Source organism: Ascaphus truei, chromosome 3, assembly GCF_040206685.1.
Source record: "Ascaphus truei isolate aAscTru1 chromosome 3, aAscTru1.hap1, whole genome shotgun sequence".
Taxonomy (NCBI): domain Eukaryota; kingdom Metazoa; phylum Chordata; class Amphibia; order Anura; family Ascaphidae; genus Ascaphus; species Ascaphus truei.
The window spans coordinates 183833483-183845226 of record NC_134485.1 but is presented as its reverse complement, the minus strand read 5'-3'; the positions used below and the strand labels follow the sequence as shown (position 1 = coordinate 183845226).

Genomic DNA, 11744 nt, shown 5'->3' with positions numbered 1-11744 from the left:
TTATTATACGGAGGTGCGCGTTATTATACGGAGATGCGCGTTATTATACGGAGGTGCGCGTTATTATACGGAGGTGCGCGTTATTATACGGAGGTGCGCGTTATTATACGGAGGGGCGCGTTATTATACGGAGGTGCGCGTTATTATACGGAGGGGCGCGTTATTATACGGAGGGGCGCGTTATTATACGGAGGTGCGCGTTATTATACGGAGGGGCGCGTTATTATACGGAGGTGCGCGTAATTATACGGAGGGGCGCGTTATTATACGGAGGGGCGCGTTATTATACGGAGGGGCGCGTTATTATACGGAGGGGCGCGTTATTATACGGAGGGGCGTGTTATTATACGGAGGGGCGTGTTATTATACGGAGGGGCGTGTTATTATACGGAGGTGCGTGTGATTATACGGAGGTGCGCGTTATTATACGGAGGGGCGCGTTATTATACGGAGGTGCGCGTTATTATACGGAGGTGCGCGTTATTATACGGAGGTGCGCGTTATTATACGGAGGTGCGCGTTATTATACGGAGGTGCGCGTTATTATACGGAGGTGCGCGTTATTATACGGATGGGCGCGTTATTATACGGAGGTGCGCGTTATTATACGGAGGTGCGCGTTATTATACGGAGGGGCGCGTTATTATACGGAGGTGCGCGTTATTATACGGAGGTGCGCGTTATTATACGGAGGTGCGCGTTATTATACGGAGGTGCGCGTTATTATACGGAGGTGCGCGTTATTATACGGAGGGGCGCGTTATTATACGGAGGGGCGCGTTATTATACGGAGGTGCGCGTTATTATACGGAGGTGCGCGTTATTATACGGAGGTGCGCGTTATTATACGGAGGGGCGCGTTATTATACGGAGGGGCGCGTTATTATACGGAGGTGCGCGTTATTATACGGAGGTGCGCGTTATTATACGGAGGTGCGTGTTATTATACGGAGGTGCGCGTTATTATACGGAGGTGCGCGTTATTATACGGAGGGGCGCGTTATTATACGGAGGTGCGCGTTATTATACGGAGGTGCGTGTTATTATACGGAGGTGCGCGTTATTATACGGAGGTGCGTGTTATTATACGGAGGTGCGCGTTATTATACGGAGGGGCGCGTTATTATACGGAGGGGCGTGTTATTATACGGAGGTGCGCGTTATTATACGGAGGTGCACGTTATTATACGGAGGGGCGCGTTATTATACGGAGGGGCGCGTTATTATACGGAGGGGCGCGTTATTATACGGAGGTGCGTGTTATTGTACAGAGGTGCGTGTTATTATACGGAGGTGCACGTTATTATACGGAGGGGCGCGTTATTATACGGAGGGGCGCGTTATTATACGGAGGGGCGCGTTATTATACGGAGGTGCGTGTTATTATACAGAGGTGCGTGTTATTATACGGAAGTGCTATTATACAGAGGTGTGTGTTATTAGAGGGTTGTGATGCGGGTTAAAGGTCAGTCCCACATAGAACTGGTCATGTGACTGGTAACATAATGAGTTATGTAGATGAGACCCTGAGACTGGAACTGTCCTTTGTCACTTTCACAAACTACAATAAAGTTATCCAAAAAAAAGTTTGGGCTAAAAACGTCTGTGCTCCAGTTAACCGCCCGCTGAAGGCTGAGGTCTGATTGGTTCAGTGCGGCAGAAAGAGGTTTGAGACGCACACGCATGTGGTTCAGTGAGGCAGAAAGAGGTTTGAAACGCACACGCAAGCGGTTCAGTGCGGCAGAAAGAGGTTTGAGACGCACACGCAAGCGGTTCACGTGGGAACGCGTGCTGCTGTCATGCTGCACGTACGAGTGCGGCTCGTTTCTGATTGGTTGACGGGCTGCTCCGGGAGACGCGTCCGTTAGAGCGGTAGCCAAGGCAACGAAGGGGGCAGATTCGCGTGACCCCGAGGGTAAAAAAGGGAAATATGGGGCAGGTAAGTCTGTCAGTGAGGGGAGCGGCCGGGCTGCGGGCAGTTACTGGAGGAGGGGGTGAGCCCTGCGGGGCAGTTACTGGAGGAGGGGGTGAGCCCGGCGGGGCAGTTACTGGGGGAGGGGGTGAGCCCGGCGGGGCAGTTACTGGGGGAGGGGGTGAGCCCTGCGGGGCAGTTACTGGAGGAGGGGGTGAGCCCTGCGGGGCAGTTACTGGAGGAGGGGGTGAGCCCTGCGGGCAGTTACTGGGGGAGGGGGTGAGCCCTGCGGGCAGTTACTGGGGGAGGGGGTGAGCCCGGCGGGGCAGTTACTGGGGGAGGAGGTGAGCCCGGCGTCCAGTTACTGGAGGAGGGGGTGAGCCCGGCGGGGCAGTTACTGGAGGAGGGGGTGAGCCCTGCGGGGCAGTTACTGGAGGAGGGGGTGAGCCCTGCGGGGCAGTTACTGGAGGAGGGGGTGAGCCCTGCGGGCAGTTACTGGGGGAGGGGGTGAGCACTGCGGGGCAGTTACTGGAGGAGGGGGTGAGCCCTGCGGGGCAGTTACTGGAGGAGGGGGTGAGCCCTGCGGGCAGTTACTGGAGGAGGGGGTGAGCACTGCGGGGCAGTTACTGGAGGAGGGGGTGAGCCCTGCTGTCAGTTACTGGGGGAGGGGGTGAGCCCGGCTGGGCAGTTACTGGAGGAGGGGGTGAGCCCGGCGGGCAGTTACTGGAGGAGGGGGTGAGCCCTGCGGGGCAGTTACTGGAGGAGGGGGTGAGCCCGGCGGGGCAGTTACTGGGGGAGGGGGTGAGCCCGGCGGGGCAGTTACTGGGGGAGGGGGTGAGCCCTGCGGGGCAGTTACTGGAGGAGGGGGTGAGCCCTGCGGGGCAGTTACTGGAGGAGGGGGTGAGCCCTGCGGGGCAGTTACTGGAGGAGGGGGTGAGCCCTGCGGGCAGTTACTGGGGGAGGGGGTGAGCCCTGCGGGCAGTTACTGGGGGAGGGGGTGAGCCCTGCGGGCAGTTACTGGGGGAGGGGGTGAGCCCGGCGGGGCAGTTACTGGGGGAGGAGGTGAGCCCGGCGTCCAGTTACTGGAGGAGGGGGTGAGCCCGGCGGGGCAGTTACTGGAGGAGGGGGTGAGCCCTGCGGGGCAGTTACTGGAGGAGGGGGTGAGCCCTGCGGGCAGTTACTGGGGGAGGGGGTGAGCCCGGCTGGGCAGTTACTGGAGGAGGGGGTGAGCACTGCGGGGCAGTTACTGGAGGAGGGGGTGAGCACTGCGGGGCAGTTACTGGAGGAGGGGGTGAGCCCTGCGGGGCAGTTACTGGAGGAGGGGGTGAGCACTGCGGGGCAGTTACTGGAGGAGGGGGTGAGCACTGCGGGGCAGTTACTGGAGGAGGGGGTGAGCCCTGCTGTCAGTTACTGGGGGAGGGGGTGAGCCCGGCTGGGCAGTTACTGGAGGAGGGGGTGAGCCCGGCGGGCAGTTACTGGAGGAGGGGGTGAGCACTGCGGGGCAGTTACTGGAGGAGGGGGTGAGCTCTGCGGGGCAGTTACTGGAGGAGGGGGTGAGCACTGCGGGGCAGTTACTGGAGGAGGGGGCTGAGCCCTGCGGTCAGTTACTGGAGGAGGGGGTGAGCCCGGCGGTCAGTTACTGGAGGAGGGGGTGAGCCCGGCGGGGCAGTTACTGGAGGAGGGGGTGAGCCCGGCGGGGCAGTTACTGGAGGAGGGGGTGAGCCCTGCGGGCAGTAACTAGAGGAGGGGGTGAGCCCTGCGGGCAGTTACTGGAGGACGGGGTGAGCACTGCGGGGCAGTTACTGGAGGAGGGGGTGAGCCCTGCGGGGCAGTTACTGGGGGAGGGGGTGAGCCCTGCGGGGCAGTTAGTGGGGGGAGGAGAGCAGGGCAGCTGGGGCAACTGCACGGGGGAGAGCTGGTTACTGGTTCTAAAGCCCTTTTTACTGACGGTGTATGTGGGGTATTTATCGTCAGAGGAGTTGCCCTAAATACCCTCTCTGTACTTACAGATGGACTCACTCTGACCTCTTGGCCCAGGAGGTGGCTGATGTTGCCACTCTCAGATCCCTAGGGCAGATGAGGAAGGACCAGATAGGTAAGGATTAGCGCATGCTAAAATACCCTATTACTGTACCTACCCCTCCTCTATTACAGGGACCCTCCCCCTATAACTGTCCTGTACCTATCTCTCCTCTATTACAGGGACCCCTCCCCCTATAACTGTCCTGTACCTATCTCTCCTCTATTACAGGGACCCCTCCCCCTATAACTGTCCTGTACCTATCCCTCCTCTATTACAGGGACCCCTCCCCCTATAACTGTCCTGTATCTATCTCTCCTCTATTACAGGGACCCCTCCCCCTATAACTGTCCTGTATCTATCTCTCCTCTATTACAGGGACCCCTCCCCCTATAACTGTCCTGTACCTATCTCTCCTCTATTACAGGGACCCCTCCCCCTATAACTGTCCTCTACCTATCTCTCCTCTATTACAGAGACCCTCCCCCTATAACTGTCCTGTACCTATCTCTCCTCTATTACAGGGACCCCTCCCCCTATAACTGTCCTGTACCTATCTCTCCTCTATTACAGGGACCCCTCCCCCTATAACTGTCCTGTACCTATCTCTCCTCTATTACAGGGACCCCTCCCCCTATAACTGTCCTGTACCTATCTCTCCTCTATTACAGGGACCCTCCCCCTATAACTGTCTGTACCTATCCCTCCTCTATTACAGAGACCCTCCCCCTATAACTATCCTGTACCTATCTCTCCTCTATTACAGGGACCCCTCCCCCTATAACTGCACTGTACCTATCTCTCCTCTATTACAGGGACCCCTCCCCCTATAACTGTCCTGTACCTATCTCTCCTCTATTACAGGGACCCTCCCCCTATAACTGTCCTGTACCTATCCCTCCTCGATTACAGGGACCCCTCCCCCTATAACTGTCCTGTACCTATCTCTCCTCTATTACAGGGACCCCTCCCCCTATAACTGTCCTGTACCTATCTCTCCTCTATTACAGGGACCCTCCCCCTATAACTGTCCTGTACCTATCCCTCCTCTATTACAGGGACACCTCCCCCTATAACTGTCCTGTACCTATCTCTCCTCTATTACAGGGACCCCTCCCCCTATAACTGTCCTGTACCTATCCCTCCTCTATTACAGGGACCCCTCCCCCTATAACTGTCCTGTACCTATCTCTCCTCTATTACAGGGACCCCTCCCCCTATAACTGTCCTGTACCTATCTCTCTATTACAGGGACCCTCCCCCTATAACTGTCCTGTACCTTTCCCTCTATTACAGGGACCCCTCCCCCTATAACTGCCCTGTACCTATCTCTCCTCTATTACAGGGACCCCTCCCCCTATAACTGTCCTGTACCTATCCCTCCTCTATTACAGGGACCCCTCCCCCTATAACTGTCCTGTACCTATCTCTCCTCTATTACAGGGACCCCTCCCCCTATAACTGTCCTGTACCTATCTCTCTATTACAGGGACCCTCCCCCTATAACTGCCCTGTACCTATCTCTCCTCTATTACAGGGACCCCTCCCCCTATAACTGTCCTGTACCTATCTCTCCTCTATTACAGGGACCCTCCCCCTATAACTGTCCTGTACCTATCTCTCCTCTATTACAGGGACCCCTCCCCCTATAACTGCCCTGTACCTATCTCTCTATTACAGGGACCCTCCCCCTATAACTGTCCTGTATCTATCTCTCCTCTATTACAGAGACCCCTCCCCCTATAACTGTACTGTACCTATCTCTCCTCTATTACAGGGACCCCTCCCCCTATAACTGTCCTGTACCTATCTCTCCTCTATTACAGGGACCCTCCCCCTATAACTGTCCTGTACTTATCTCTCCTCTATTACAGGGACCCCTCCCCCTATAACTGCACTGTACCTATCTCTCCTCTATTACAGGGACCCCTCCCCCTATAACTGTCCTGTACCTATCTCTCCTCTATTACAGGGACCCCTCCCCCTATAACTGTCCTGTACCTATCTCTCCTCTATTACAGGGACCCCTCCCCCTATAACTGTCCTGTACCTATCTCTCCTCTATTATAGGGACCCTCCCCCTATAACTGTCCTGTACTTATCTCTCCTCTATTACAGGGACCCCTCCCCCTATAACTGCACTGTACCTATCTCTCCTCTATTACAGGGACCCTCCCCCTATAACTGTCCTGTACCTATCTCTCCTCTATTACATGGACCCCTCCCCCTATAACTGTCCTGTACCTATCTCTCCTCTATTACAGGGACCCCTCCCCCTATAACTGTCCTGTACCTATCTCTCCTCTATTACAGGGACCCCTCCCCCTATAACTGTCCTGTACCTATCTCTCCTCTATTACAGGGACCCTCCCCCTATAACTGTCCTGTACTTATCTCTCCTCTATTACAGGGACCCCTCCCCCTATAACTGTCCTGTACCTATCTCTCCTCTATTACAGGGACCCCTCCCCCTATAACTGTCCTGTACCTATCTCTCCTCTATTACAGGGACCCCTCCCCCTATAACTGTCCTGTACTTATCTCTCCTCTATTACAGGGACCCTCCCCCTATAACTGTCCTGTACCTATCTCTCCTCTATTACAGGGACCCCTCCCCCTATAACTGTCCTGTACCTATCTCTCCTCTATTACAGGGGCCCTCCCCCTATAACTGTCCTGTACCTATCCCTCCTCTATTACAGGGACTCCCCCACTATAACTATCATGTACGTGTTGTTCCTCACTTTGTAGGATCTCACACTGGGGCTGATGAGGTTTTCCTCCCGGTAGGGTCGGCCTCTGTCCCCTGTCCCAGCGCTGCTGCAGAGACCTGGATCTGGGATGTATCATGACAGTGACAGCTTGCCAGAGTGTCTGTCACACCGTGTCACCCCGCGGCTCCCTGCAGAGTCTCCGTCACACTGTGTCACCCCGCGGCTCCCTGCAAAGTCTCCGTCACACCGTGTCACCCCCCGGCTCCCTGCAGAGTCTCCGTCACACTGTGTCACCCCCCGGCTCCCTGCAGAGTCTCCGTCACACTGTGCCACCCCCCGGCTCCCTGCGGATGCTTATACTCAGCTGGAGCAGGTGTTGCTGGGCCTGGCACAGAGGAATGTTCCCTTTGCTGAGCCATCTGGCGGCCCCGGGAGGCACTGCGCCCGCCTGCTTCTCCTCACCCGCCAGCGCCACCTCCTGACCCTGACACGGGACTTCTCCCTGCGAGTGAAGAGTGCGTCGGACTTGGCTGAGCGCCTGCGCAGCTGGTTGGAGCGGGGGTCCCCGGGGTCGGCGGAGCTGAGGTCACTGTGTGTGCAGCTGCGTGAGCAGAGCTGGCACTGCGTGGGTCTGCAGCAGAGGCTCCGCGGGGACAGGTGGCTGCACCCGACCTCGCCCGCTCTACAGGAGGCTGCTGGCCACATGCACAGGGCGCTGGCACTACTCTCTCTACAGGCCCTGCTCCTAACACAGCAGTGCATCCTGTCTGTGCTCCGCAGCGTGGCACGCTCCCCGTGGGAGCTCACCGGAGACATCTCCCACGCCCTGACCATCTACAACCAGGTGGTGGAGGAGCGGGCACAGAGGGCAAAGAGAGGGGGAGAGCCCCAGACATTACCTATGGCCTTAGTGCTGGGCGTGCTGGCAGAGGAGAGAGGGCGCGTCTGTGCCAGCATGTTCTGCCAGGCTTTGCGCGGGCTGGAGGAAGCGATGAGCAGAGGGTGCCAGCGCAGGGGGCAGTGGGACGCAGACGTGTTGCCCGTGTTCAGCTCTCAGCACCTTGGCACAGCATCTCTGTACATGCCCAGGTCGGGGGGTGAGGGCCCCTTTGACGCCCTGGAGACGGTTGTGCGGGAGGACGGCAGAGAGATGATGGCGTTGCTGCAGACGCTGGTTTCCTCTGACCCGTCTCTGTGGCATCATGTTCTGAGCAGACCCGCTGAGCTGGCGGAGCCCACCCCGCACAGGTCACAGGCTGTACCCTCACTCTACACTCTGTACTGCGCCAGCCTCTGGCCGGCCTTCTTCTCACAGCTGTACCACGCGTGCTGCCCAGGTCCTGCGCGAGCCACAGCGCTGCCAGCTCTGTCACTGTGTGGTGAGGGGACCTGTCTGGCTGCCATCCGGACACTGCAGGACACGCTAACACCAGGTGGGTATATAAACCCTGTGTGTGTGAGGGACAGGCTGGCACTGCCCGCGCTGTGTGTGTGAGGGAGAGGCTGGCACTGCCCGTGTGTGTGTGAGGGAGAGGCTGGCACTGCCAGCGCTGTGTGTGAGGGACAGGCTGGCACTGCCCGCGCTGTGTGTGTGAGGGAGAGGCTGGCACTGCCCGCGCTGTGTGTGTGAGGGAGAGGCTGGCACTGCCCGTGTGTGTGTGTGAGGGAGAGGCTGGCACTGCCCGCGCTGTGTGTGAGGGACAGGCTGGCACTGCCCGCGCTGTGTGTGAGGGAGAGGCTGGCACTGCCCGCGCTGTGTGTGTGTGAGGGAGAGGCTGGCACTGCCAGCGCTGTGTGTGTGAGGGAGAGGCTGGCACTGCCCGCGCTGTGTGTGAGGGAGAGGCTGGCACTGCCCGTGCTGTGTGTGTGAGGGAGAGGCTGGCACTGCCCGCGCTGTGTGTGTGTGAGGGAGAGGCTGGCACTGTCAGTGCTGTGTGTGACGGAGAGGCTGGCACTGCCCGCGCTGTGTGTGAGGGACAGGCTGGCACTGCCCGCGCTGTGTGTGAGGGAGAGGCTGGCACTGCCCGTGCTGTGTGTGTGAGGGAGAGGCTGGCACTGCCCGCGCTGTGTGTGTGTGAGGGAGAGGCTGGCACTGCCAGTGCTGTGTGTCAGGGAGAGGCTGGCACTGCCCGTGCTGTGTGTGAGGGAGAGGCTGGCACTGCCCGCGCTGTGTGTGAGGGAGAGGCTGGCACTGCCCGCGCTGTGTGTGTGAGGGAGAGGTTGGCACTGCCAGCGCTGTGTGTGTGTGGGAGAGGCTGGCACTGCCCGCGCTGTGTGTGAGGGAGAGGCTGGCACTGCCAGTGCTGTGTGTGTGAGGGAGAGGCTGGCACTGCCCGCGCTGTGTGTGAGGGAGAGGCTGGCACTGCCGGCGCTGTGTGTGTGAGGGAGAGGCTGGCACTGCCGGCGCTGTGTGTGTGAGGGAGAGGCTGGCACTGCCCGCGCTGTGTGTGTGTGAGGGAGAGGCTGGCACTGCCGGCGCTGTGTGTGTGAGGGAGAGGCTGGCACTGCCCGCGCTGTGTGTGTGTGAGGGAGAGGCTGGCACTGCCAGTGCTGTGTGTCAGGGAGAGGCTGGCACTGCCCGTGCTGTGTGTGAGGGAGAGGCTGGCACTGCCCGCGCTGTGTGTGTGTGAGGGAGAGGCTGGCACTGCCAGTGCTGTGTGTGTGAGGGAGAGGCTGGCACTGCCCGCGCTGTGTGTGAGGGAGAGGCTGGCACTGCCGGCGCTGTGTGTGTGAGGGAGAGGCTGGCACTGCCGGCGCTGTGTGTGTGAGGGAGAGGCTGGCACTGCCCGCGCTGTGTGTGTGAGGGAGAGGCTGGCACTGCCCGCGCTGTGTGTGTGAGGGAGAGGCTGGCACTGCCAGTGCTGTGTGTGTGAGGGAGAGGCTGGCACTGCCCGTGTGTGTGTGTGTGTGTGTGTGTGTGTGTGAGGGAGAGGCTGGCACTGCCCGCGCTGTGTGTGTGAGGGAGAGGCTGGCACTGCCAGCGCTGTGTGTGAGGGACAGGCTGGCACTGCCCGCGCTGTGTGTGTGAGGGAGAGGCTGGCACTGCCCGCGCTGTGTGTGTGAGGGAGAGGCTGGCACTGCCCGCGCTGTGTGTGTGAGGGAGAGGCTGGCACTGCCCGTGTGTGTGTGTGAGGGAGAGGCTGGCACTGCCCGCGCTGTGTGTGAGGGAGAGGCTGGCACTGCCCGTGCTGTGTGTGAGGGAGAGGCTGGCACTGCCCGTGCTGTGTGTGAGGGAGAGGCTGGCACTGCCCGCGCTGTGTGTGAGGGACAGGCTGGCACTGCCCGCGCTGTGTGTGAGGGAGAGGCTGGCACTGCCAGTGCTGTGTGTGTGAGGGAGAGGCTGGCACTGCCCGCGCTGTGTGTGTGAGGGAGAGGCTGGCACTGCCCGCGCTGTGTGTGTGAGGGAGAGGCTGGCACTGCCCGCGCTGTGTGTGAGGGAGAGGCTGGCACTGCCCGCGCTGTGTGTGTGAGGGAGAGGCTGGCACTGCCCGCGCTGTGTGTGAGGGAGAGGCTGGCACTGCCCGCGCTGTGTGTGTGAGGGAGAGGCTGGCACTGCCCGCGCTGTGTGTGTGTGAGGGAGAGGCTGGCACTGCCCGTGCTGTGTGTGTGAGGGAGAGGCTGGCACTGCCGGCGCTGTGTGTGTGAGGGAGAGGCTGGCACTGCCCGCGCTGTGTGTGAGGGAGAGGCTGGCACTGCCCGTGCTGTGTGTGTGAGGGAGAGGCTGGCACTGCCCGCGCTGTGTGTGTGTGAGGGAGAGGCTGGCACTGCCAGCGCTGTGTGTGTGAGGGAGAGGCTGGCACTGCCCGCGCTGTGTGTGAGGGAGAGGCTGGCACTGCCCGTGCTGTGTGTGTGAGGGAGAGGCTGGCACTGCCCGCGCTGTGTGTGTGTGAGGGAGAGGCTGGCACTGTCAGTGCTGTGTGTGACGGAGAGGCTGGCACTGCCCGCGCTGTGTGTGAGGGACAGACTGGCACTGCCCGCGCTGTGTGTGAGGGAGAGGCTGGCACTGCCCGTGCTGTGTGTGTGAGGGAGAGGCTGGCACTGCCCGCGCTGTGTGTGTGTGAGGGAGAGGCTGGCACTGCCAGTGCTGTGTGTCAGGGAGAGGCTGGCACTGCCCGTGCTGTGTGTGAGGGAGAGGCTGGCACTGCCCGCGCTGTGTGTGAGGGAGAGGCTGGCACTGCCCGCGCTGTGTGTGTGAGGGAGAGGTTGGCACTGCCAGCGCTGTGTGTGTGTGTGGGAGAGGCTGGCACTGCCCGCGCTGTGTGTGAGGGAGAGGCTGGCACTGCCAGTGCTGTGTGTGTGAGGGAGAGGCTGGCACTGCCCGCGCTGTGTGTGAGGGAGAGGCTGGCACTGCCGGCGCTGTGTGTGTGAGGGAGAGGCTGGCACTGCCGGCGCTGTGTGTGTGAGGGAGAGGCTGGCACTGCCCGCGCTGTGTGTGTGTGAGGGAGAGGCTGGCACTGCCGGCGCTGTGTGTGTGAGGGAGAGGCTGGCACTGCCCGCGCTGTGTGTGTGTGAGGGAGAGGCTGGCACTGCCAGTGCTGTGTGTCAGGGAGAGGCTGGCACTGCCCGTGCTGTGTGTGAGGGAGAGGCTGGCACTGCCCGCGCTGTGTGTGTGTGAGGGAGAGGCTGGCACTGCCAGTGCTGTGTGTGTGAGGGAGAGGCTGGCACTGCCCGCGCTGTGTGTGAGGGAGAGGCTGGCACTGCCGGCGCTGTGTGTGTGAGGGAGAGGCTGGCACTGCCGGCGCTGTGTGTGTGAGGGAGAGGCTGGCACTGCCCGCGCTGTGTGTGTGAGGGAGAGGCTGGCACTGCCCGCGCTGTGTGTGTGAGGGAGAGGCTGGCACTGCCAGTGCTGTGTGTGTGAGGGAGAGGCTGGCACTGCCCGTGTGTGTGTGTGTGTGTGTGTGTGTGTGTGAGGGAGAGGCTGGCACTGCCAGCGCTGTGTGTGTGAGGGAGAGGCTGGCACTGCCCGCGCTGTGTGTGTGAGGGAGAGGCTGGCACTGCCGGCGCTGTGTGTGTGAGGGAGAGGCTGGCACTGCCCGCGCTGTGTGTGTGAGAGGGAGAGGCTGGCACTGCCCGCGCTGTGTGTGTGAGGGAGAGGCTG

General features: G+C 60.4%; 1 protein-coding gene across 1 annotated transcript in view; it reads left to right on the top strand.

The window, feature by feature from the left end:
• Positions 1 to 1833: 1833 nt before the first annotated feature.
• LOC142490685 (coiled-coil domain-containing protein 142-like) overlaps positions 1834 to 11744 on the top strand; it is a 70399-nt gene continuing 60488 nt past the window's right edge. The window contains exons 1-3 of the mRNA XM_075593105.1: positions 1834 to 1939; positions 3922 to 4007; positions 6723 to 8079. Of these exons, the coding sequence (XP_075449220.1) occupies positions 6774 to 8079 (1306 nt within the window). The 5' untranslated portion in view covers positions 1834 to 1939; positions 3922 to 4007; positions 6723 to 6773. The remainder of the gene's footprint in view (positions 1940 to 3921; positions 4008 to 6722; positions 8080 to 11744) is intronic.